Below are 22,572 nucleotides of genomic sequence, written 5' to 3' on the forward strand. Positions count from 1 at the left end.
GGTTTTGGCCTTTCTAGGGAGTTTTTCCTAGCCACCGTGCTTCTACACCTGCATTGCTTGCTGTTTGGGGTTTTAGGCTGGGTTTCTGTACAGCACTTTGAGATATCAGCTGATGTACGAAGGGCTATATGAATACATTTGATTTGATGACTACAGAAACAGGAAATAGGTTCCTGTTACTATGAGCCATTTTGGACAAGATATGCCATGTGCTATGTACCTACTCATTTCATTTACCTTTAGCAATATCCAAATAGTATAATGAACAACAGAGGGTTTATACTGTATCAAATTAATCAAAGCTCAAAGAAAACAAAATAAACATCTACAAATCTTTAATCTGATTTTAGACATGATCATGTCTCGAGATGAAAAAACAGGCCTATTTTTTTTTAGAATGATTTCATTTGGCATGAACATAAAAACACATTCTCAGGTCAAAAACATAAGTCAGAACACAGCCTCTCTATTCTCTCATGTGATTTCAGGTCCTCTGCCCGGGAAAATGTCTTTCCACAATTAGAGCAGTGGTATGTCTTCTCCTCCTGTGTATGTATCCTCTGATGTGATTTTAGGCTCGCTAACTGAGTAAAACTCCTTCCACAGTGGGAGCATTGGTAGGGATTTTCTCCTGTGTGTATTCTCTCATGCCTTTTCAGGCCTTCTAACCACCTAAAACTATTTTCACAGTGGGAACAACGGTAGGGCTTTTCTCCTGTGTGTATTCTCTCATGCCTTTTCAGGCCTTGTAACCACCTAAATGTCATTCCACATTGGGAGCAGTGGTAAGGCTTCTCTTCAGAGTGCGTTCTCTGGTGTATTTTCAGGTTCTCTAACTCTTTAAAACTGTTTTCACACTGGGAGCATTGAAAAGCATTTTCTCCTGTGTGTGTCCTCTCATGCTCTTTTAGGTTCTGTGAATTAGTAAAACTCTTTCCACACTGGGAGCAGTGGTGTGGTCTTGCTGGTTTGGGCGTCTCTGGGTCTGGTTCCCCTGAAGGACTCTCCCCGCTGTCAGAGTGAGAGTCTGGTCTCTCTCCTGCCAAAGACAGAGCATTTAGTTAAATACTAAACAAAGACCTTAATGAAATCGCCACATCATAAAACTGTCTTCCTATGAGGTTTAATTTAGACTGGGCCCCTCAATAACCTGAGGCCAGAACTGCAACGGTGCTGGGTTTTTCATGCTCAACAGTTTCCCCTGTGTTTCAAGAATGGTCCACCACCCAAAGGACATCCAGTCAATTTGACATTTACATTTGAGTGATTTAGCAGACACTCTTATCCAGAGACACTACAGTAGTGAGTCATTTAGCAGAGTCTCTTATACAGAGTCACTACAGTAGTGAGTCATTTAGCAGACTCTCTTATACAGACAAAACTACAGTAGTGAGTCATTTAGCAGACTCTCTTACACAGACAAAACTACAGTAGTGAGTCATTTAGCAGACACTCTGATCCAGAGCCACTACAGTAGTGAATCATTTAGCAGACACTCTTATCCAGAGCCACTACAGTAGTGAGTCATTTAGCAGACACTCTTATCCAGAGCCACTACAGTAGTGAGTCATTTAGCAGACACTCTGATCCAGAGCCACTACAGTAGTGAGTCATTTAGCAGATTCTCTTATCCAGAGCCACTACAGTAGTGAGTCATTTAGCAGACACTCTTATCCAGAGCCACTACAGTAGTGAGTCATTTAGCAGAGCCACTACAGTAGTGAGTCATTTAGATCCAGAGCCACTACAGTAGTGAGTCATTTAGCAGATTCTCTTATCCAGAGCCACTACAGTAGTGAGTCATTTAGCAGACACTCTTATCCAGAGCCACTACAGTAGTGAGTCATTTAGCAGACTCTCTTATACAGACAAAACTACAGTAGTGAGTCATTTAGCAGACTCTCTTACACAGACAAAACTACAGTAGTGAGTCATTTAGCAGACACTCTGATCCAGAGCCACTACAGTAGTGAATCATTTAGCAGACACTCTTATCCAGAGCCACTACAGTAGTGAGTCATTTAGCAGACACTCTTATCCAGAGCCACTACAGTAGTGAGTCATTTAGCAGACACTCTGATCCAGAGCCACTACAGTAGTGAATCATTTAGCAGACACTCTTATCCAGAGCCACTACAGTAGTGAATCATTTAGCAGACTCTCTGATCCAGAGCCACTACAGTAGTGAGTCATTTAGCAGACACTCTTATCCAGAGCCACTACAGTAGTGAGTCATTTAGCAGACACTCTTATCCAGAGCCACTACAGTAGTGAGTCATTTAGCAGACACTCTGATCCAGAGCCACTACAGTAGTGAATCATTTAGCAGACACTCTGATCCAGAGCCACTACAGTAGTGAGTCATTTAGCAGACTCTCTTATCCAGAGCCACTACAGTAGTGAGTCATTTAGCAGACTCTCTTATCCAGAGCCACTACAGTAGTGAGTCATTTAGCAGACACTCTTATCCAGAGCCACTACAGTAGTGAGTCATTTAGCAGACACTCTGATCCAGAGCCACTACAGTAGTGAGTCATTTAGCAGACACTCTTATCCAGAGCCACTACAGTAGTGAGTCATTTAGCAGACACTCTGATCCAGAGCCACTACAGTAGTGAGTCATTTAGCAGATTCTCTTATCCAGAGCCACTACAGTAGTGAGTCATTTAGCAGACACTCTTATCCAGAGCCACTACAGTAGTGAGTCATTTAGCAGACTCTCTTATCCAGAGCCACTACAGTAGTGAGTCATTTAGCAGACACTCTTATCCAGAGCCACTACAGCAGTGAGTCATTTAGCAGATTCTCTTATCCAGAGCCACTACAGTAGTGAGTCATTTAGCAGACACTCTTATCCAGAGCCACTACAGTAGTGAGTCATTTAGCAGACACTCTGATCCAGAGCCACTACAGTAGTGAATCATTTAGATCCAGAGCCACTACAGTAGTGAATCATTTAGCAGACACTCTTATCCAGAGCCACTACAGCAGTGAGTCATTTAGCAGATTCTCTTATCCAGAGCCACTACAGTAGTGAGTCATTTAGCAGACACTCTTATCCAGAGCCACTACAGTAGTGAGTCATTTAGCAGACACTCTGATCCAGAGCCACTACAGTAGTGAATCATTTAGCAGACACTCTTTAGCAGACTCTTGATCCAGAGCCACTACAGTAGTGAGTCATTTAGCAGACACTCTTATCCAGAGCCACTACAGTAGTGAGTCATTTAGCAGACATTAGTGAGTCAGACACTCTTATCCAGAGCCACTACAGTAGTGAATCATTTAGCAGACACTCTGATCCAGAGCCACTACAGTAGTGAGTCATTTAGCAGACACTCTTATCCAGAGCCACTACAGTAGTGAGTCATTTAGCAGACTCTCTTATCCAGAGCCACTACAGTAGTGAGTCATTTAGCAGACTCTCTTATCCAGAGCCACTACAGTAGTGAATCATTTAGCAGACACTCTGATCCAGAGCCACTACAGTAGTGAGTCATTTAGCAGACACTCTGATCCAGAGCCACTACAGTAGTGAGTCATTTAGCAGACTCTCTGATCCAGAGCCACTACAGTAGTGAATCATTTAGCAGACACTCTGATCCAGAGCCACTACAGTAGTGAGTCATTTAGCAGACTCTCTGATCCAGAGCCACTACAGTAGTGAATCATTTAGCAGACACTCTGATCCAGAGCCACTACAGTAGTGAGTCATTTAGCAGACACTCTGATCCAGAGCCACTACAGTAGTGAGTCATTTAGCAGACTCTCTGATCCAGAGCCACTACAGTAGTGAATCATTTAGCAGACACTCTGATCCAGAGCCACTACAGTAGTGAATCATTTAGCAGACACTCTGATCCAGAGCCACTACAGTAGTGAGTCATTTAGCAGACACTCTGATCCAGAGCCATTACAGTAGTGAATCATTTAGCAGACACTCTGATCCAGAGCCACTACAGTAGTGAATCATTTAGCAGATTCTCTGATCCAGAGCCACTACAGTAGTGAGTCATTTAGCAGACTCTCTGATCCAGAGCCACTACAGTAGTGAGTCATTTAGCAGACTCTCTGATCCAGAGCCATAACATTTACATGATTAGCTGAATCATAAGGAGTCGCTAGAGCATCATGGGACAAGAACATCCTGGCTGGCCAAACTCTCCCCTAACCCGGACGACGCTGGGCCAATTGTGCGCCGTCGTCATGGGTCTCCCGGTGGTGACACAGCCTGAGATCGAACCCGGGGCTCTAGTGATTGCCTCAAGCACTGCAATGCCTTAGACCGCTGCTCCACTAAGGGCCTATGCTAAATAATTTACAACCGTTGTCTGCCCAGTTGATAATGACCCGCTGAAACTACAAACTACATACAATGCCTTCAGAAAGTATTCACACCCCTTGACTTATTACACACAAAAAAAATGTGCTAGCTACATCTCAGACTGCTATGGAATGTTGAGTGGAAGCTTTACGTCATTTGGAATGACTAGCTAGTTTAGTCCAGGGCTGGACGGAATGGAAGGTATAAGGTCTGATGTGATTGGGTGCTGCTAAAATTGATTCATAGTTTTGGTTGGTTGGTTCAGCATTTTAATTCTATGGTTGCACGTCCTTACTAAATATTGACAGGAGCGCTACAATAACAAAAAACACCGCTGTTTAACATGGTACTTACTGTATGTACCGGTGTTCATTAGATCTCCAGCCTGTTCTTCCTCTTCTTCCAATGTGACCGTCGTCTCCGTCACGCCAAAACAGTCTTCCTCTTCTTTCACTGCGACAGTCATCTCCGTCACGCCAAAACGGTCTTCCTCTTCTTTCACTGCGACAGTCATCTCCGTCACGCCAAAACAGTCTTCCTCTTCTTTCACTGCGACAGTCATCTCCGTCACGCCAAAACAGTCTTCCTCTTCTTTCACTGCGACAGTCATCTCCGTCACGCCAAAACAGTCTTCCTCTTCTTTCACTGCGACAGTCATCTCCCCCTCTTCAACCCCCAAAACTCCATCCTCCTCTTCTTTCACAGTAACATCATCCTCTTCTTCTTTCACTCTGTAAGCTTCGTCCTCTTTTTCTTTCACTGGTACAGCCTCCTCTTCCTCCTCTTTTAAGAGAGTTCCTTTCTCCATCCAACAGACCTCCTCTTTAGCAGGGGGGAGTAGCTTCGTGAACTAATGGTCGGGGACGTTAGCTAGCTAGTTAGCATTAGCGACTAGACTAGTGCTAACTTAACCAGCCAGCTAGCTGACTAACAACGTCAATATGAAATTAAATGGGGTAGCTGAGTGTGTTATTTTTACACGTAGAAGTGTATTTAAAACATAGCGGCATATAAACAACGAAATTGTCCCAAAGATCTTAAATGTTCCGACTTTGTTGTCAAGCGAGCTACCGAGATGGCTGCAGTTGTTGAAGAAGCGTTCCGTCCACTAGATTATACGTCACAGTAGCAGCGTGGCCTGAAATACACATACCGCCATCTGCTGTCTGGAGTGGGTAAAGCAGTTGAGTAAAATGTTTTTTTTTTGTGGGGGGATGTTTCTCGACCATTAAATAATATACCGTATCAACAACACAACCACAATGGGTGGGGTGAAAAATGACATCTGAACTGAGCTTTTCGTCTATTCTGTGGCAGTACACTGGAACTGAAGTAGTTAGTCAAAATCAGCGTGGTTTTCAGAGCAAAAACAGAAATATAACACAAGGTCAAGTCATTTTATACACATGAATTAGATAGTTACAATTAACTAGTGAAGCGACAATGTACATTCAAATAAAACAGTCCAATGTTGCAGTTAGTTAACAAGCTAGCTAGCTAGTTAGCTAATATGAACTATGCATGGCTGTAACACAATCAAAACAAGTCATCAAAAATATAGCACTTGCATACATATTTACAACCAAAGGAACATTTCACTTTATACCTAGTCAGATATATTATCTAGCTAGTTATGTCTTACCGTCTCAGCAGAATAAATGCTAATTCTGGATCACTTTAACTCCCTCTGTTCTCTCTACTTTGTGTAGGGAAATCTGAGGTTCACTCTCTCCTCTTGGCCCGGACTCTATTACTGCTGCTGGGTCAGGTCGTTTGCCATGTTTTCTGTCTGTAAACTACCAATGATGGTTACTTATGTAACCGGGGCGGCAGGGTAGCCTAGTGGTTAGAGTGTTGGACTAGTAACCGAAAGGTTGCAAGTTCGATATCCCCGAGCTGACAAGGTACAAATCTGTCGTTCTGCCCCTGAACAGGCAGTTAACCCACTGTTCCTAGGCCGTCATTGAAAATAAGAATTTGTTCTTAACTGACTTGCCTAATAAAGGTTAAAAAAAAAAAAAATTCAACTATCATCAGCTGGTCCAGGAAATCATTTTCTGAATGACAGTCACATGACAAACATCACGACATACAACAACAACCAAACTGCTTCTTCATTCATTACTGTGGTAAAGACAGTTATGCTGCTCCACGTTGGATCCAACATCCCTAACAAATTGATGTTTATAGTGTGTTATTGTCTATTTGATTTACAGTAGGGTCTCGTTAGTCTGTTTGGACATATTTTCTTGGCTCTGTTAATGTCCGTAGAGACCATGGTGCTTCCCTTGATGGTCAGGGGAACGGCAACCTCAGTAGACCTATTTCAGGCCCTGTGTCACAGCACTGAGCTTGTTGTCATTACAGGGCAGACATCCTCATGTGGTACACTTCCTGCAGGCTCATCCTGACATGACCCTCCAGCATGACAATGCCTGGACCAGACCCGCTTGATTTTCTGCAAGACAAGAATGTCAGTGTTCTGCCTTGGTCAGCGAAGAGCCCGGATCTCAATCCCATTGAGCACGTCTGGGACCTGTTGGATCGGAGTGTGAGGGCTAGGGCCATTCCCCCCAGAAATGTCTGGGACCTGTTGGATCGGAGGGTGAGGGCTAGGGCCATTCCCCCCAGAAATGTCTGGGACCTGTTGGATCGGAGGGTGAGGGCCAGGGCCAGTCCCCCCAGAAATGTATGGGACCTGTTGGATTGGAGGGTGAGGGCTAGGGCCATTCCCCCCAGAAATGTCTGGGACCTGTTGGATCGGAGGGTGAGAGGCCTGCTCAGTCCCCCAGAAATGTACGGGACCTGTTGGATCGGAGGGTGAGGGCTAAAAAAGTCCCCTTCAGAAATGTCTGGGACCTGTCCCTTTCAGGGTGAGGGTCTAGGGCCAGTCCCCCAGAAATGTTTGGGACCTGTTGGATCAGAAGGTGAGGGCTAGGGCCATTTCCCCAGAAATGTCTGGGACCTGTTGGATCGGTCCTAGACAAGTGTCAGTGTTCTGCTTATGGTCCTAAGTAGCCCGGATTCCCCCAGAAATGTCTGGGACCTGTTGGATCGGAGGGTGAGGGCTAGGGCCATTCCCCCCAGAAATGTATGGGACCTGTTGGATCGGAGGGTGAGGGCCAGGGCCAGTCCCCCCAGAAATGTATGGGACCTGTTGGATTGGAGGGTGAGGGCTAGGGCCATTCCCCCCAGAAATGTCTGGGACCTGTTGGATCGGAGGGTGAGGGCCAGGGCCAGTCCCCCCAGAAATGTACGGGACCTGTTGGATCGGAGGGTGAGGGCTAGGGCCAGTCCCCCCAGAAATGTCTGGGACCTGTTGGATCGGAGGGTGAGGGCTAGGGCCAGTCCCCCCAGAAATGTTTGGGACCTGTTGGATCAGAAGGTGAGGGCTAGGGCCATTCCCCCCAGAAATGTCTGGGACCTGTTGGATCGGAGGGTGAGGGCCAGGGCCATTCCCCACAGAAATGTCCGGGAACTTGCAGGTGCCTTGGTGGAAGAGGCACTGCAGTACTTAATGCAGCTGGTGGCCACACTAGATACTGACTGTTACTTTTGATGTTGATCCCCCCCTTGTTGTTCAGGGACACATTATTGCATTTCTGTTAGTCACATGTCTGTGGAACTTGCTCAGTTTATGTCTCAGTTGTTGAATGTGTGTTTATACAAATATTTACACGTTAAGTTTTCTGAAAATAAACGCAGTTGACTGTGAGAGGACGTTTCTTTATTTTGCCTCACTACCTCGGCACTGGATTGGTTCATTTGTTTTTGCAAATCAAATCAAGCTTTATTTATACAGCACATTTCAGACATGGATGCAACACAATGGATTCACAGGAAAAGACTCATTAAAAAAACACAAACATAACAATAAAACCTGAAAGACTAATGAGCATTCTAAGAAAATGGCATTGAATAAAATAGTAAGAAATCAAATCAAATCAAAATCTAATTTATTTATATAGCCCTTCGTACATCAGCTGATATCTCAAAGTGCTGTACAGAAACCACAGCCTAAAACCCCAAACAGCAAGCAATGCAGGTGTAGAAGAACAGATATACAGTCCAAAATATAAGCTTGTTATACATCGTTGTTTGTAAATAATAGTATAACTATAATAATATAATATAATATATTGTTTGTATAAAATATTATAGTATAATATAATTGCACCGAGAAATAGTCAGTTGGCTGCATAAATAATTGTGATTACAAAATGTTACATAAATTGTAAATATCAAAACAAAATGTTCACCCCTTTGTTAATATGTATTGGCAATAATTAACTTAAGGGTGAGGCATGGAATAATATGAAAATCAAATCAGTTTATTCCAGTTTCACTCACTGTTACCCTATGTAAAACTGACTATACCAGATATTTACAATGTCAAGAATCTTTCTGAAAATGGCTCCAACACTCTCACTCAGCAAACTGGATGCAGTTGGATCGGATAGTGCCATACCTGTTGGAGCACCTTATTGGACCTGTTGCAAATCAAATCAGGGCTTTAATTCAGCACATTTCAGACCTGTGGATCAGGTCATCTACAAGTCCATGCTAGGTAAAGACTCTGCCTTATCTCAAAACACCCATAACAATAAAATAGGAAGTGTTGGATCTCATGATCATCCCTAAGAGCCAATGGCTCATTTGGCCGGAAGAGGCACTGCAGTTAAAATACTTAAGAAATCAAATCAAATCAAAATCTGAATTTTATTCCTCACCAAATATTCAAACAAAATAAACATCAGCTAAATTTATAAAAACCCACCCATTTTCACCTTAAAAAAACAAACATCCCCATACTGTTTTTATACTGTTTTTCAAATCAAAATTTTATTTATTTATTTATTTACTTTTCTGCTGATATCTCAAAGTGCTGTACAAAACCCATCCTAAAACTGTTAACATGACCATTGTTTTAAGAAATAGTGTATAATCTATAAAATATATTATTATACATCCTCATTGTTTGTAAATAATATATAGTATAATATTATAATGTAAAATATTGTTTGTATAAATAATTGTGATTACAAACTCTGTGTTGTCTGTTCAAATGCTATCAAAACAATCTGTTCACCCCTTTGCAAATGAGAATTGGCAACTAATTAAATAAAGGTGAAATAAAAATGAAAAATAAATAAAAATGAGAAATATGAAATATGAGGTGATTTGAGTCATGCTTCTTCAGTAGTGGAATAAAGACAATTAGCACTTGAATGTTATAAAGAAATACTGTGTGTAAATATTGGGAGTGATGTATTATTGTTAATAAAACGGTTCATAGACCAATTTTTATTTATTTACTGCGTCCAATTCTATAAGCTGCAAGTAGGTTGAAATTAAGTTGTTTGAAACAATTACTTGAAATATAGGTATTTTCAACGTTCAACCAAAACCGAACGTAGTCTTGACGTCGTTATATAGTTTTTCAAAGACATGAAAAAATACTTATTTTCAACGACCTAAAAGAAAAAGAAGAAAAAAACATCGGCTCTCAACTAAAACTGAATGTTGGACGTCGGACAAATGTTATTGAAAAGATGACTATGTAGCCCAATGTCAAAACATGTTGTAATGGGTCCAAATCAATAACCAATACAGTTTGTGATATTGAAAACCTAAACATAAAATGTACTATCTACACAAACATCTGAAACAATAATCATATTATTATTATTTTATAAACTGCACAAGCAGTTCGGAGCGGCAGGTAGCCTATTGGTTAGAGCGTTGGTAAACGAAAGGTTGCTAGATTGAATCCCTGAGCTGACAAAAGTAAAAATCAGTTAACCCACTGTTCCTAGGCCGACATTGAAAATAAACATTTGTTCTTAACTGACCTGTTAAATAAATAAATAAAATAAATAAAATAAAAAAACAAGCATCTAAAACACTTGTTTTGACAACTGGCAATAAATCACTGATATCTATTAGTGGGGAAATCAGGTTGTAGGTTGCTGTTGAAACGAACAAAAAATAACAACAAAAAACATGGAAATGGGAGATATATTTTACCTCACTGGTTAGAGGACAACCTGCAGAAGACAGTCAGCTACATTTTGGAGTGACGCATTTAAATGTCGGGGTCTCCAAAACGAAGAGAAACACAACACATATTTAGCATCACTCACATCAATATCACGTTGAAATCAATGGCACAAGAGGGGGAGATGAGGTTGCACGACCTGATAAAACTAACAGCTCAAAAAACACACGGAATCTGGGAATAATGTGTACATCACTGGTTAGAGGACAATTTGTAGACGACACAATTTGAAGTGTTGCATTTTGATTCAAGTGGGTCGCCAATGCAATAAGTGTAACGCAACAAGTAATCACAAATAGTACTTTCATTTCAGAACCTGGATTTTTCCCCTGATGAGGCTAATATCCACATCACACTGAACTCAATAGAACAGGGGCAAAATATTAGGGTTCTACATTGTCATATTATTAATTAAAATACACCTTCTACAATGTTAAAAACATTCTACATTGTGACATCATTAGAACACTCCTACTACAATGTTAAAACATTCTACATTGTGACATTATTTAATTGATATCATGAAACAACTTCTTCATGTATGTATTTTCTGATGTTTTATCAGAGCTCTTTTATCAGAGTATCTCTTGTCACATTGATCACAGCTAAAGGATTTTTCTCCTGTGTGTTTTTTCAGATGTACCATCAGGCAGCTTGAGCGAATAAAACTCTTCCCACATTGCTTACAGCTATGAGGCCTCTCTCCAGTGTGTGTTCTCTGGTGTGATAGTAATGTATATAATTTTGAAAATATCTTTCCACATTCAGAACAGCTATAAGGTTTCTCTCCAGTGTGAATTCTCTGGTGTGACTGTAATGTATATAATTTTGAGAAGGTCTTCCCACACTCAGAGCAGCAGTGAGGTTTCTCTCCAGTGTGTATTCTCAGGTGTGCTATCAGGTTGCTTGATTGAGCAAAACTCTTCCCACATTGATTACAGCTATAAGGTTTCTCTCCTGTGTGTGTTCTCTGGTGTGATTTAAAATTTCCTGAGATAGAAAAACTCTTTCCACAGTCAGAGCAGTGGTAAGCTTTCTCTCCTGTGTGTATTCTCTGGTGTATAGTCAGATGGCTAGATGAAACAAAACTCTTCCCACATTGATCACAGCTATAAGATTTCTCTCCTGTGTGTGTTCTCTGGTGTATTGTCAGACGGCTAGATGAAACAAAACTTTTCCCACATTGATTACAGCAATAAGGTTTCTCTCCTGTGTGTGTTCTCTGGTGTATAGTCAGAGAGCTCGAAGTAACAAAACTCTTTTTACATTGTTCACAGCTATAAGGTTTCTCTCCTGTGTGTGTTCTCTGATGTATAGTCAGACAGCCAGATGTAACAAAACTCTTCCCACATTGATCGCAGCTGAAAGGTTTCTCTCCAGTGTGAATTCTCTGGTGTGATTGTAATGTATATAATCTTGAAAAGGTCTTCCCACAGTCAGAGCAGCGTTGAGATTTCTTCTCTGTGGATCTCTGCTGGTGTTTTGTGAGGGTTTCTGATGTGGAGAGACTCTTCTTTGCCTCATCAGCTTCATGATGTTGTTGAGGCTCCCCAGAGGATCCACGATAGTCACGTCTCTCTCCTGTGTGAACGACAAAGTCAGACAGATGGTTAAAGGCCCACAACAGCAGAAATCCACTGTTTATTTGAGCTAAAAGGTGATGCCCGTGATGTTGTGCAACAATTTAAGTCTGTAATGACATTTAAATGCTGTGATAAACTTATTTGACAATTGTCTTAGGACAAATCTGCCCCGATTCCAGCCTTTCTGAAGCACCCCCAGATCATCACCAATCTTCCACAAAGTTTCAGTGGGTGCGAGACACTGTGGCTTGTAGGCCTCTCCAGGTCTCGCACTCACTGTGAAATTTGGTGGAGGATCTGTGATGATCTGTGGTGGTACTTCAGCAAGGCTGGAATCGGGGCAGATTTGTCTTTTGTGAAGGACGCATGAATCAAGCCACGTACAAGGTCGTCCTGGAAGAAAACTTGCTTCCTTCTGATCTGACAATGTTCACCAAAACTCTTGAGGATTGTTTTTTTCCAGCAGGACAATAATGCTCCACGTCACACAGCCAGGTCAATCAAGGTGTGGATGGAGGACCACCAGCTCAAGACCCTCTCATGGCCCAATCTCCATACCTGAACCCTCTAATATTATCCCTCTCACCAACACGTACAGCACCAAAAAAGTACCACTTATCAGTTGATTATGGATTAACAGTCTAACGGTTTGAAGGACACAACTCGTGTTATTCTAGTTAAACAGTGAGAGACTAGTTGAGTTTGGCTAATGTAATGATGCATTAAGCCATGTATATAATAATATATATATAGTACCAGTAAAACGTTTGGACACACCTACTCATTTAAGGGCTTTTTAATTTATTAAAAAAAAAAAAAAACTATTTTCTACATTGTAGATATATAATAATAATAATAATATAATAATAGTGAAGACATCAAAACTATGAAATAACACATGTGGAAACATGTAGTAAATCAAAGTGTTAGCCGCCCTTTGCCTTTCAGGACAGCTTTGCACACTCTTGGTATTCTCCCAACCAGCTTCACCTGGAATGCTCTTCCAACGGTCTTGAAAGAGTTCCCACATATGCTGAGCACTTGTTGGCTGCTTTTCCTTCACTCTGCAGTCCAGCTCATCCCAAACCATCTCAATTGGGGTGATTGTGGAGGCCAGGTCATCTGATGCAGCACACCATCACTCTCCTTCTTGGTCAAATAGCCCTTACACAGCCAAGAGGTGTGTTGGGTCATTGTTCTGTTGCGCAAACCAGATGGGATGGCATATCCCTTCAGAATGCTGTGGTAGCCATGCTGGTAAAGTGTGCCTTGAATTCTAAATAAATCACAGATAGTGTCACCAGCAAAGCACCCCCACACCATCACACCTCCTCCTCCATGCTTCACGGTGGTAACTACACATGAGAAGATCATCCATTCACCTACTCTGTGTCTCACAAAGACACAGCGATTGGAACCAAAAATCGCACATTTGGACTCATCAGACCAAAAGATAGATTTTCACCGGTCTAATGTCCATTGCTCGTGTCTCTTAGACCTCCTGGTCTCGTCTTCTTATTGGTGTCCTTTAGTAGTGGTTTCTTTGCAGCAACTCGACCATGAAGGCCTGATTCACACAGTCTCCTCTGAACAGTTGATGTTGAGATGTGTCTGTTATTTGAACTCTTAAGCATTAATTTGTGCTGCAATTTCTGAGACTGGTAACTCTAATGAACTTATCCTCTGCAGCAGAGGTAACTCTGGCCTTCCTTTCCTGTGGCGGATCTCGTGAGAGCCAGTTTCATCATAGATCATGATGGAATGTTGTTTCTCTTTGCTTATTTGAGCTGTTCTTGCCATATTGACTTGGCCTTTCACTAAATAGGGCTATCTTCTGTATACCACCCCTACCATGTCACAACACATTTACATTACATTACATTTAAGTCATTTAGCAGACGCTCTTATCCAGAGCGACTTACAAATTGGTGCGTTCACCTTATGACATCCAACTGATTGGCTCAAACACATTAAGAAGGAAATAAATTCCACAAATGAGCTTTTAACAAGGCACACCTGTTAATTGACATGCATTCCAGGTGACTACCTCATGAAGCTGGTTGAGAGAATGCCAAGAGTGCGCAAAGCTGTCATCAAGGCAAAGGGTGGCAACTTTGAAGAATCTCAGATATATTTAGATTTGTTTAACACTTTTTTTGGTTACTACATGATTCCATTTGTGTTATTTCATAGTTTTGATGTCTTCACTATTACTCTACATGGAGAAAATAGTTAAAAAAATACAAGCAATAAACCCTGCACTGAGTAGGTGTGTCCAACCTTTTGACTGGTATATGTCGATTGCTCTGGACGCCCAGAAGACCAGACAAGACTGGTCTGAAGGTAGTTCGGACCAGTCTAATAAATTAATAGAAGTCTACAGTATTTAGAAGTTGTTAATGAATGGAAGTCTACAGTATATAGAAGTTGTTAATGAATGTTAGTCTACAGTATTTAGAAGTTGTTTGGTGCCTAAAAAACAGGTTTAATATGTGTTAAATCAATAAAATAGTTTGGTTTTTTGGTTATTCATTGTTAAGCCTACAAAATGTTTAAACTTTCGGTCTGGTAGACATTAGTCGTATGGTGTATATATATATTCAGTTGAAGTCGAAAGTTAACATACACCTTAGCCAAATACATTTAAACTCAGTTTTTCACAATTCCTGACATTTATTTCCCTGTTTTAGGTCAGTTAGGATCACCACTTTATTTTAAGAATGTGAAATGTCAGAATAATAGTAGAGAGAATGATTTATTTCAGGGTTTATTTCTTGCATCACATTCCCAGTGGGCCAGAAGTGTACATACACTCATTTCGTATTTGGTAGCATTGCCTTTAAATTGTTTAACTTGGGTCAAACATTTCGTGTAGCCTTCCACAATAGGTTGGGTGAATTTTGGCCCATTCCTCCTGACAGAGCTGGTGTAACTGAGTCGGGTTTGTAGGCCTCCTTGCTCGCTCACGCTTTGTCAGTTCTGCCCACATATTTTCTATGGAATTGAGGTCAGGGCTTTGCGATGGCCACTCCAATACCTTGACTTTGTTGTCCTTAAGCCATTTTGCCACAACTTTGGAAGTATGCTTGGGGTCATTGTCCATTTGGAAGACCCATTTATGACCAAGCTTTAAATTCCTGACTGATGTCTTGAGATGTTGCTTCAATATATCCACATAATCTTCTTTCCTCATGATGCCATCTATTTTGTGAAGTGCACCAGTCCCTCCTGCAGTAAAGCACCCCCACAACATAATGCTGCCACCCCCGTGCTTCACGGGTGGGATGGTGTTCTTCGGCTTGCAAGCCTCCCCTTTCTCATCCAAACATAATGCTGCCACCTCCATGCTTCACGGTTGGGATGGTGTTCTTCGGCTTGCAAGCCTCCCCTTTCTCCTCCAAGCATAACGATGGTCCGTTCTATTTCGTTTTCATCAGACCAGAGGACATTTCTCTAAAAAGTACAATCTTTGTCCCCATGTGCAGTTGCAAACCGTAGTCTGGCTTTTTTTATGGCGGTTTTGGAGCAGTGGCTTCTTCCTTGCTGAGTGGCCTTTTAGCTTATATAGGACTCGTTTTACTGTGGATATAGATACTTTTGTACCGGTTTCCTCCAGCATCTTCACAAGGTCCTTTGCTGTTGTTCTGGGATTGATTTTAACTTTTCGCACCAAAGTACGTTCATCTCTAGGAGACAGAACGCTTCTCTTTCCGTAGCGGTATGACGGTTGCATGGTCCCACGGTGTTTATACTTGCGTACTATTTGTACAGATGAACGTGGTACCTTCAGGCGTTTGGAAATTGCTCCCAAGGATGAACCAGACTTGTGGAGGTCCACCATTTTTTTCTGAGGTCTTAATGATGTCAATTAGCCTATCAGAAGCTTCTAAAGCATGACATCATTTTCTGGAATTTTCCAAGCTGTTTAAAGGCACAGTCAACTTAGTGTATGTAAACTTCTGACCCACTGGAATTGTGATACAGTGAATTATAAGTGAACTAATCTGTCTATAAAGAATCGGAAAAATGTAGTGTGTCATGCACAAAGTAGAAGTAGACTTGCCAAAACTATAGTTTGTTAACAAGAAATTTGTGGAGTGGTTGAAAAACGAGTTTTAATGATTCCAACCTAAGTGTGTGTAAACTTCCGACTTCAACTGTATATATGATACAGCACACTGGCTGGTTCGTGTGTGGATCTGGGAAGAGGGGTGTGTCTGTGGCAATCCACTGATGTTTGGCGTGCAGCACGTTGGCAGTGCTTGCTGGGACTTGTAGTGCAGCGCATCGCGGGCGGTATGTAAGCAGGCCAAACTGAATTGACAACCCAAATAACTGCGCGGGTCGGATAGAAATGTGTCACGGGCCGGATTGGGCCTCGTGTTTGACACGCGCTCTAGATAGTCTGTTTCCCCAGTCATCTGTAATAATAATAATAATTCACAGGCAGTGATGATGTCATCTCACGGGGACGTGATCTAGATAGTCTGTTTCCCCAGTCATCTGTAATAATAATTCACAGACAGTGATGATGTCATCTCACGGGGACGTGATCTAGATAGTTTGTTTCCCCAGTCATCTGTAATAATCATTCACAGACAGTGATGATGTCATCTCACGGGGACGTGATCTAGATAGTCTGTTTCCCCAGTCATCTGTAATAATCATTCACAGGCAGTGATGATGTCATCTCACGGGGACGTGATCTAGATAGTCTGTTTCCCCAGTCATCTGTACTAATACTTCACAGACAGTGATGATGTCATCTATAATAATCATTCACAGGCAGTGATGATGTCATCTTACGGGGACTTACATTTTGTTGGCATCTTGCTGCAAGTCTCTTTCAGGACATCCACCTCTCCCTGGGAGAACTGCAAACTGTTCTTAACGTCTTGGACCTCTCTGGTCAGATCGTCCCCTCTTTTGTTAGTTGAATCCACCAGTATTTGGACAAAGGCTCTTGAAGCTATATTCCTGTTGCTGTAACAAATGCTTGTAGACATATTTTTGTTGGTGTAAAAGATCACGTACCTGTCATAGTTAAACACCGTCCTCTACATTACTCCAACCCTTCTTTAACTTTGGGCGGCATGATGGATGCAACGTAGACTAACGCTGGTACACCACACTATTCCAGCAGGCACAGCTCGTAAAGCCGATGGAAACCGCAACAAACAGAAGGGATTTAAATATCCACAAGTACAGGACTGAGGCTAATCGCATCACGGGATCCAAATTAAACAGGCTAGTAAACAAAAAATGTTTTAAAAGGAAAAACTTTTCCAGGAAGTTTCAAAGCTTTCCAAACGACTAACACCCGTCTTACAGACTGTTGACCAATCGAGTTCACCTTGTCATGCTGCGTCACGTGGTTGCTAAGCTAATAGTCACGAAATCCCTTCTAAAAACCAGTCAAGAAAAATCTGCCTATTTTCCTTGAAAGTACATAATGTCACGATTTCAAAGCTTTACTATATTACAGAGGAGTTAATTATCACACATCTCTGAAAATATGTTGTGCTTCTTGTTCACGTAGGCTAATTAATGCTAATGTTATTTAGAATGTTATTTAGAATGTTATCTAGAATGTTATTTAGAATGTTATTTAGAGTTATTTAGAATGTTATTTAGAATGTTATTTAGAATGTTATCTAGAATGTTATTTAGAGTTATTTAGAATGTTATTTAGAATGTTATTTAGAGTTATTTAGAATGTTATTTAGTTATTTAGAATGTTATCTAGAATGTTATTTAGAGTTATTTAGAATGTTATTTAGAATGTTATTTAGAATGTTATCTAGAATGTTATCTAGAATGTTATTTAGAATGTTATTTAGTTATTTAGAATGTTATCTAGAATGTTATTTAGAGTTATTTAGAATGTTATTTAGTTATTTAGAATGTTATCTAGAATGTTATTTAGAGTTATTTAGAATGTTATCTAGAATGTTATTTAGAGTTATTTAGAATGTTATTTAGAATGTTATTTAGAATGTTATTTAGAATGTTATTTAGAGTTATTTAGAATGTTATTTAGAATGTTATTTAGAGTTATTTAGAATGTTATCTAGAATGTTATTTAGAATGTTATCTAGAATGTTACCTAGAATGTTACCTAGAATGTTACCTAGAATGTTATCTAGAATGTTATCTAGAATGTTATTTAGAATGTTATTTAGTTATTTAGAATGTTATCTAGAATGTTATTTAGAATGTTATTTAGAATGTTATTTAGAATGTTATTTAGAATGTTATTTAGAGTTATTTAGAATGTTATTTAGAATGTTATTTAGAATGTTATTTAGAATGTTATTTAGTTATTTAGAATGTTATCTAGAATGTTATTTAGAATGTTATCTAGAATGTTACCTAGAATGTTACCTAGAATGTTACCTAGAATGTTATCTAGAATGTTATCTAGAATGTTATTTAGAATGTTATTTAGAGTTATTTAGAATGTTATTTAGAATGTTATTTAGAATGTTATTTAGAGTTATTTAGAATGTTATTTAGTTATTTAGAATGTTATCTAGAATGTTATCTAGAATGTTATCTAGAATGTTATCTAGAATGGTGCTGCATTGGAAAGCAGACGTTTTAAGGACTCCTGACCAATTGTGGTATTTTGTGTATAAAATTTTAAAAAATGTACACTGATCATAACCTTTTTTTGGTACATAATGTTTCCACCATCATTTCATATGACCAAAGAGAGCTTTTAGACATCAGAACAGTTTTCACTAACCTTGATTTGGGTGAAGACTTCTACAACAGCCTATTGACCTACCACTCGGGCTCAGCCCTTATAGCCATCCTGAAGAATAGAACTTAGAAATGCCTCAAATGTTTCAACTCTATTTCCCCATCAGAAACCAAAACATGAGCTCCTATAACGTCACTGTAGGTAGATTAACACTGTATAGACTCAATCTGGTTAAAACTATCATTATGACATCATGGATGAATTCTAGAATATACTATATAGCCTAGAAACCTGGTTAAACTATCATCATGACATCATGGATGAATTCTAGAATATACTATATAGCCTAGAAACCTGGTTAAACTATCATCATGACATCATGGATGAATTCTAGAATATACTATATAGCCTAGAAACCTGGTTAAACTATCATCATGACATCATGGATGAATTCTAGAATATACTATATATCATAGAAACCTGGTTAAACTATCATTATGACATCATGGATGAATTCTAAAATATACTATATAGCCTCAAAATCTGGTTAAAACTATCATTTTGACCGTATGGATGGCCAGTCCTTGTATTCATAGTGTAGGGAATTCAGGGAGAGGCCCTGAGCTGAACTCAAACCTGGGTCCAGCGACTGTCAAGCCAACACCTTATACCTGTTATGCCAAGATGTCTGAACTTCTTGACGAGGTCGCTAGGTGTTGGGTTAAGGTTTCTACAATATCGTTCTCTATGAATTTGAGAGTGGTTACACTTCTCCTTCCCCCATCCCTCAGCTGTTAACCAAGTCTCTGGGCTGCCATTTTGTTGCTGCTTAAAACCTAGCTAGCTCCCTTTAAAAAAGCCCCATCAATCAATCTGCAGTTGAAACAATAACAAAGCTGTAATTCCACCACTGTTTTGTTAATAAGATGTTGGATGGGGCTGGAGAAATGTAACTACTCTCAAATTCATAGACAGACCTATGGATGCAAGGACTGACCATCCATGATATCAACATTATAGTTTTAACCATGTTGAGGCTATACAGTGTTGGTTTACTTTGTTTCTAATCATTGGAGTAAAAAAAAGCTTATTTGGGGTTCTAATGGGGTGCAACAGTTGAACTAAGCTCATGAGGCATGTGTTATATTCTTCAAGAATCAATGGCTATAAATAAATAATTTAAAAGTCCCAATACGGATGTAGCATTGCAGATTGTCCCTTTAACACCAAACATCAGAGTTTGTGCAGAGTTTGTGCCTCTGTATTTAAGACAGTACTTACTAGTGTTAATCAGGGAACGATTTCTCAAAACCATCTTATGGTTCAGTTCATTGTTAGAACCATTGGATGCCTTAAGATGAATTTGGGAAACCGGGCCCAGATATCCAGTTTCCTCCTCCTCCTTTTTCGACGTGACAGTCATTTCCTCCTCCTCCTCTTTCACTCCAAAAACTGCATCCTGGTCTTTCTCTTCCTCCTCTTCTTTTACTGTAACATCCTCCTCCTCTTTCACTCTGAACGCGTCTTTCTCTTCTTCTTTCACTGCCTCACCCTCTACTTCTTGTTTTATTGTGTCAGCCTCCTCTTCTTCCTCCTCTTTCACGAGAGCTTCTTTCTCCGTCCAGCAGACCTCCTCTTCTTTAGCAGGAGAGTAGCTTAGTGATCTCATGGTCGGGGATGTTAGCTAGCTTAGGCTAATGCTAACTTAACCAGCCCGCTAGCTGACCAAGAACAACAACGTAAATATGACATTAAATCGGATAACTAACTAGACGACAGAAGTGGGTTTAAAACACAGTGGCTCTACGGAAGCATCTAAAGCGGTTTAGTGGTTCGTCTATTTTGTCTATCAAGCTACCGAGGTGTCTGACTAACTGTTGCTGCTGTTGAAAGAAGCCTTCCGTCCACTACATTATACGTCACACCAGCTGCATTGCCTTAAAGTCTCAGACCGCCATCTGCTGACTGGAGTGGGAAACGCAGTTGAGTAAAATGAATATTTAATTTTCAGACCAAAAGTTAAAGGGTAGGAATCAAGAGTTTTTTTTAACCACCGATGAAACAACACAATGTGGTTAAATACTTAGTAACTTAGTTGTAGTCACGATCTGGTTACCTATAAGAACAAACAGTTATGTTTTTTTGTGTTATTACATATTTATTAACTTATTTCCGGATATCTTCTAAACCGCCCACAATGCACTATTTCTCAACTTCATATTGATTTACTCTGTGCTACCGAGGTCGTGTGGCAGCGTCAGCCACACCCAGAGGTGTAAAGTACTTAATTAAAAATACTTTAAAGTACTACTTAAGTCGTTTTACTTTACTTTACTATTTATATTTTTGACAACTTTTACTTTTAAGGCACTACATTTCTAAGGAAAATTATGTACTTTTTACTCCATAAATGTTCCCTGACACCCAAAGGTACTCGTTACATTTTGCTTGCTTAACAGGATAGAAAAATGGTCCACGTCAAGAGAACATCCCTGGTCATCCCTACTGCCTCTTATCTGGCAGACTCACTAAACAGAGAACATCCCTGGTCATCCCTACTGCCTCTTATCTGGCAGACTCACTAAACACAAATGCTTTGTTTGTAAATGATGTCTGAGTATTGGAGTGTGCCCCTGGCTATCCGTAAATAAATAAAAACAAGAAAACCGTGCCGTCTGGTTTAAGGAATTTGAAATTATTTTGACTTTTACTTTTGATGCTTAAGTATATTTAACACCAAGTACTTTTAGACTTTTCCTCAAGTAGTAGTATTTTACTGGGTGAATTTCACTTTACATTTTCTACTAAGGTATCTTTACTTTTACTCAAGTACTTTATCCACCACTGGCCACACCTCATGCTCTTCAAGACTGTGTGACAACTAACCCAAGATGGACCAGAGCCTGTCGTTTCCAATGGGAGCAAATGAATCATAGTGGACAGAACAAGCAAGGAGGTGGGCAGAGCCAAGCAGGAGCAAGAGAGATCCTATTGGTGCGTTCCAGCAGTCATTTGCATATTTTCGTTAGGGAACGCCTACTGTGTGAAATGCGCGTGTGCAACAACTCAATTCGCCCCAGCTAGAGTTTTATACATGGTGTGGCCAGGGGGGTTTTATACATGGTGTGGCCAGGGGGGTTTATACATGGTGTGGCCAGGGGGGTTTTATACATGGTGTAGCCAGGGGGTTTATACATGGTGTGGCCAGGGGGTTTATACATGGTGTAGCCAGGGGGTTTATACATGGTGTGGCCAGGGGGTTTATACATGGTGTGGCCAGGGGTTTTTATACATGGTGTGGCCAGGGGGTTTTATACATGGTGTGGCCAGGGGGTTTTATACATGGTGTGGCCAGGGGGTTTATACATGGTGTGGCCAGGGGGTTTATACATGATGTGGCCAGGGGGTTTATACATGATGTGGCCAGGGGGTTTATACATGATGTGGCCAGGGGGTTTATACATGGTGTGGCCAGGGGGTTTATACATGATGTGGCCAGGGGGTTTATACATGATGTGGCCAGGGGGTTTATACATGGTGTGGCCAGGGGGTTTATACATGGTGTGGCCAGGGGGTTTATACATGATGTGGCCAGGGGTTTTATACATGGTGTGGCCAGGGGGTTTATACATGGTGTGGCCAGGGGGTTTATACATGATGTGGCCAGGGGTTTATACATGATGTGGCCAGGGGGTTTATACATGGTGTGGCCAGGGGGTTATACATGGTGTGGCCAGGGGGTTTTATACATGGTGTGGCCAGGGGGTTTATACATGGTGTAGCCAGGGGGGTTTATACATGGTGTGGCCAGGGGGTTTATACATGGTGTGGCCAGGGGGTTTATACATGGTGTGGCCAGGGGGGTTATACATGGTGTGGCCAGGGGGTTTATACATGGTGT

General features: G+C 40.7%; 2 protein-coding genes across 3 annotated transcripts; both read right to left on the minus strand.

Annotated features, from left to right (window-relative positions):
- Window positions 1-318: 318 nt before the first annotated feature.
- LOC135560358 (zinc finger protein 37 homolog) lies at window positions 319-5,417 on the minus strand. Its single transcript, XM_065002249.1, has 2 exons — window positions 4,679-5,417; window positions 319-1,039 (listed from the first exon to the last, which is right to left on the minus strand). Exons 1-2 carry the CDS (start codon window positions 5,130-5,132, stop codon window positions 438-440), a joined length of 1,056 nt encoding a protein of 351 aa, XP_064858321.1. The 5' UTR covers window positions 5,133-5,417; the 3' UTR covers window positions 319-437.
- A 4,196-nt stretch (window positions 5,418-9,613) lies between these two features.
- LOC135560345 (zinc finger protein 184-like) lies at window positions 9,614-20,542 on the minus strand. Of its 2 annotated transcripts, none has more exons than XM_065002232.1 (2): window positions 19,953-20,542; window positions 9,614-11,963 (listed from the first exon to the last, which is right to left on the minus strand). In XM_065002232.1, the coding sequence occupies exons 1-2, from the start codon at window positions 20,338-20,340 to the stop codon at window positions 10,918-10,920; spliced, it is 1,434 nt and encodes a 477-aa protein (XP_064858304.1). In that variant the 5' UTR covers window positions 20,341-20,542; the 3' UTR covers window positions 9,614-10,917. The 2 variants fall into 2 exon arrangements, 1 of the variants encoding a protein (XP_064858304.1); XR_010458874.1 differs by lacking the exon at window positions 19,953-20,542 and adding an exon at window positions 16,782-17,787 and having other exon boundaries at window positions 11,874-11,963.
- Window positions 20,543-22,572: the final 2,030 nt, after the last annotated feature.

Source organism: Oncorhynchus nerka, linkage group LG15 (assembly GCF_034236695.1).
Source record: "Oncorhynchus nerka isolate Pitt River linkage group LG15, Oner_Uvic_2.0, whole genome shotgun sequence".
Taxonomy (NCBI): Eukaryota; Metazoa; Chordata; class Actinopteri; order Salmoniformes; family Salmonidae; genus Oncorhynchus; species Oncorhynchus nerka.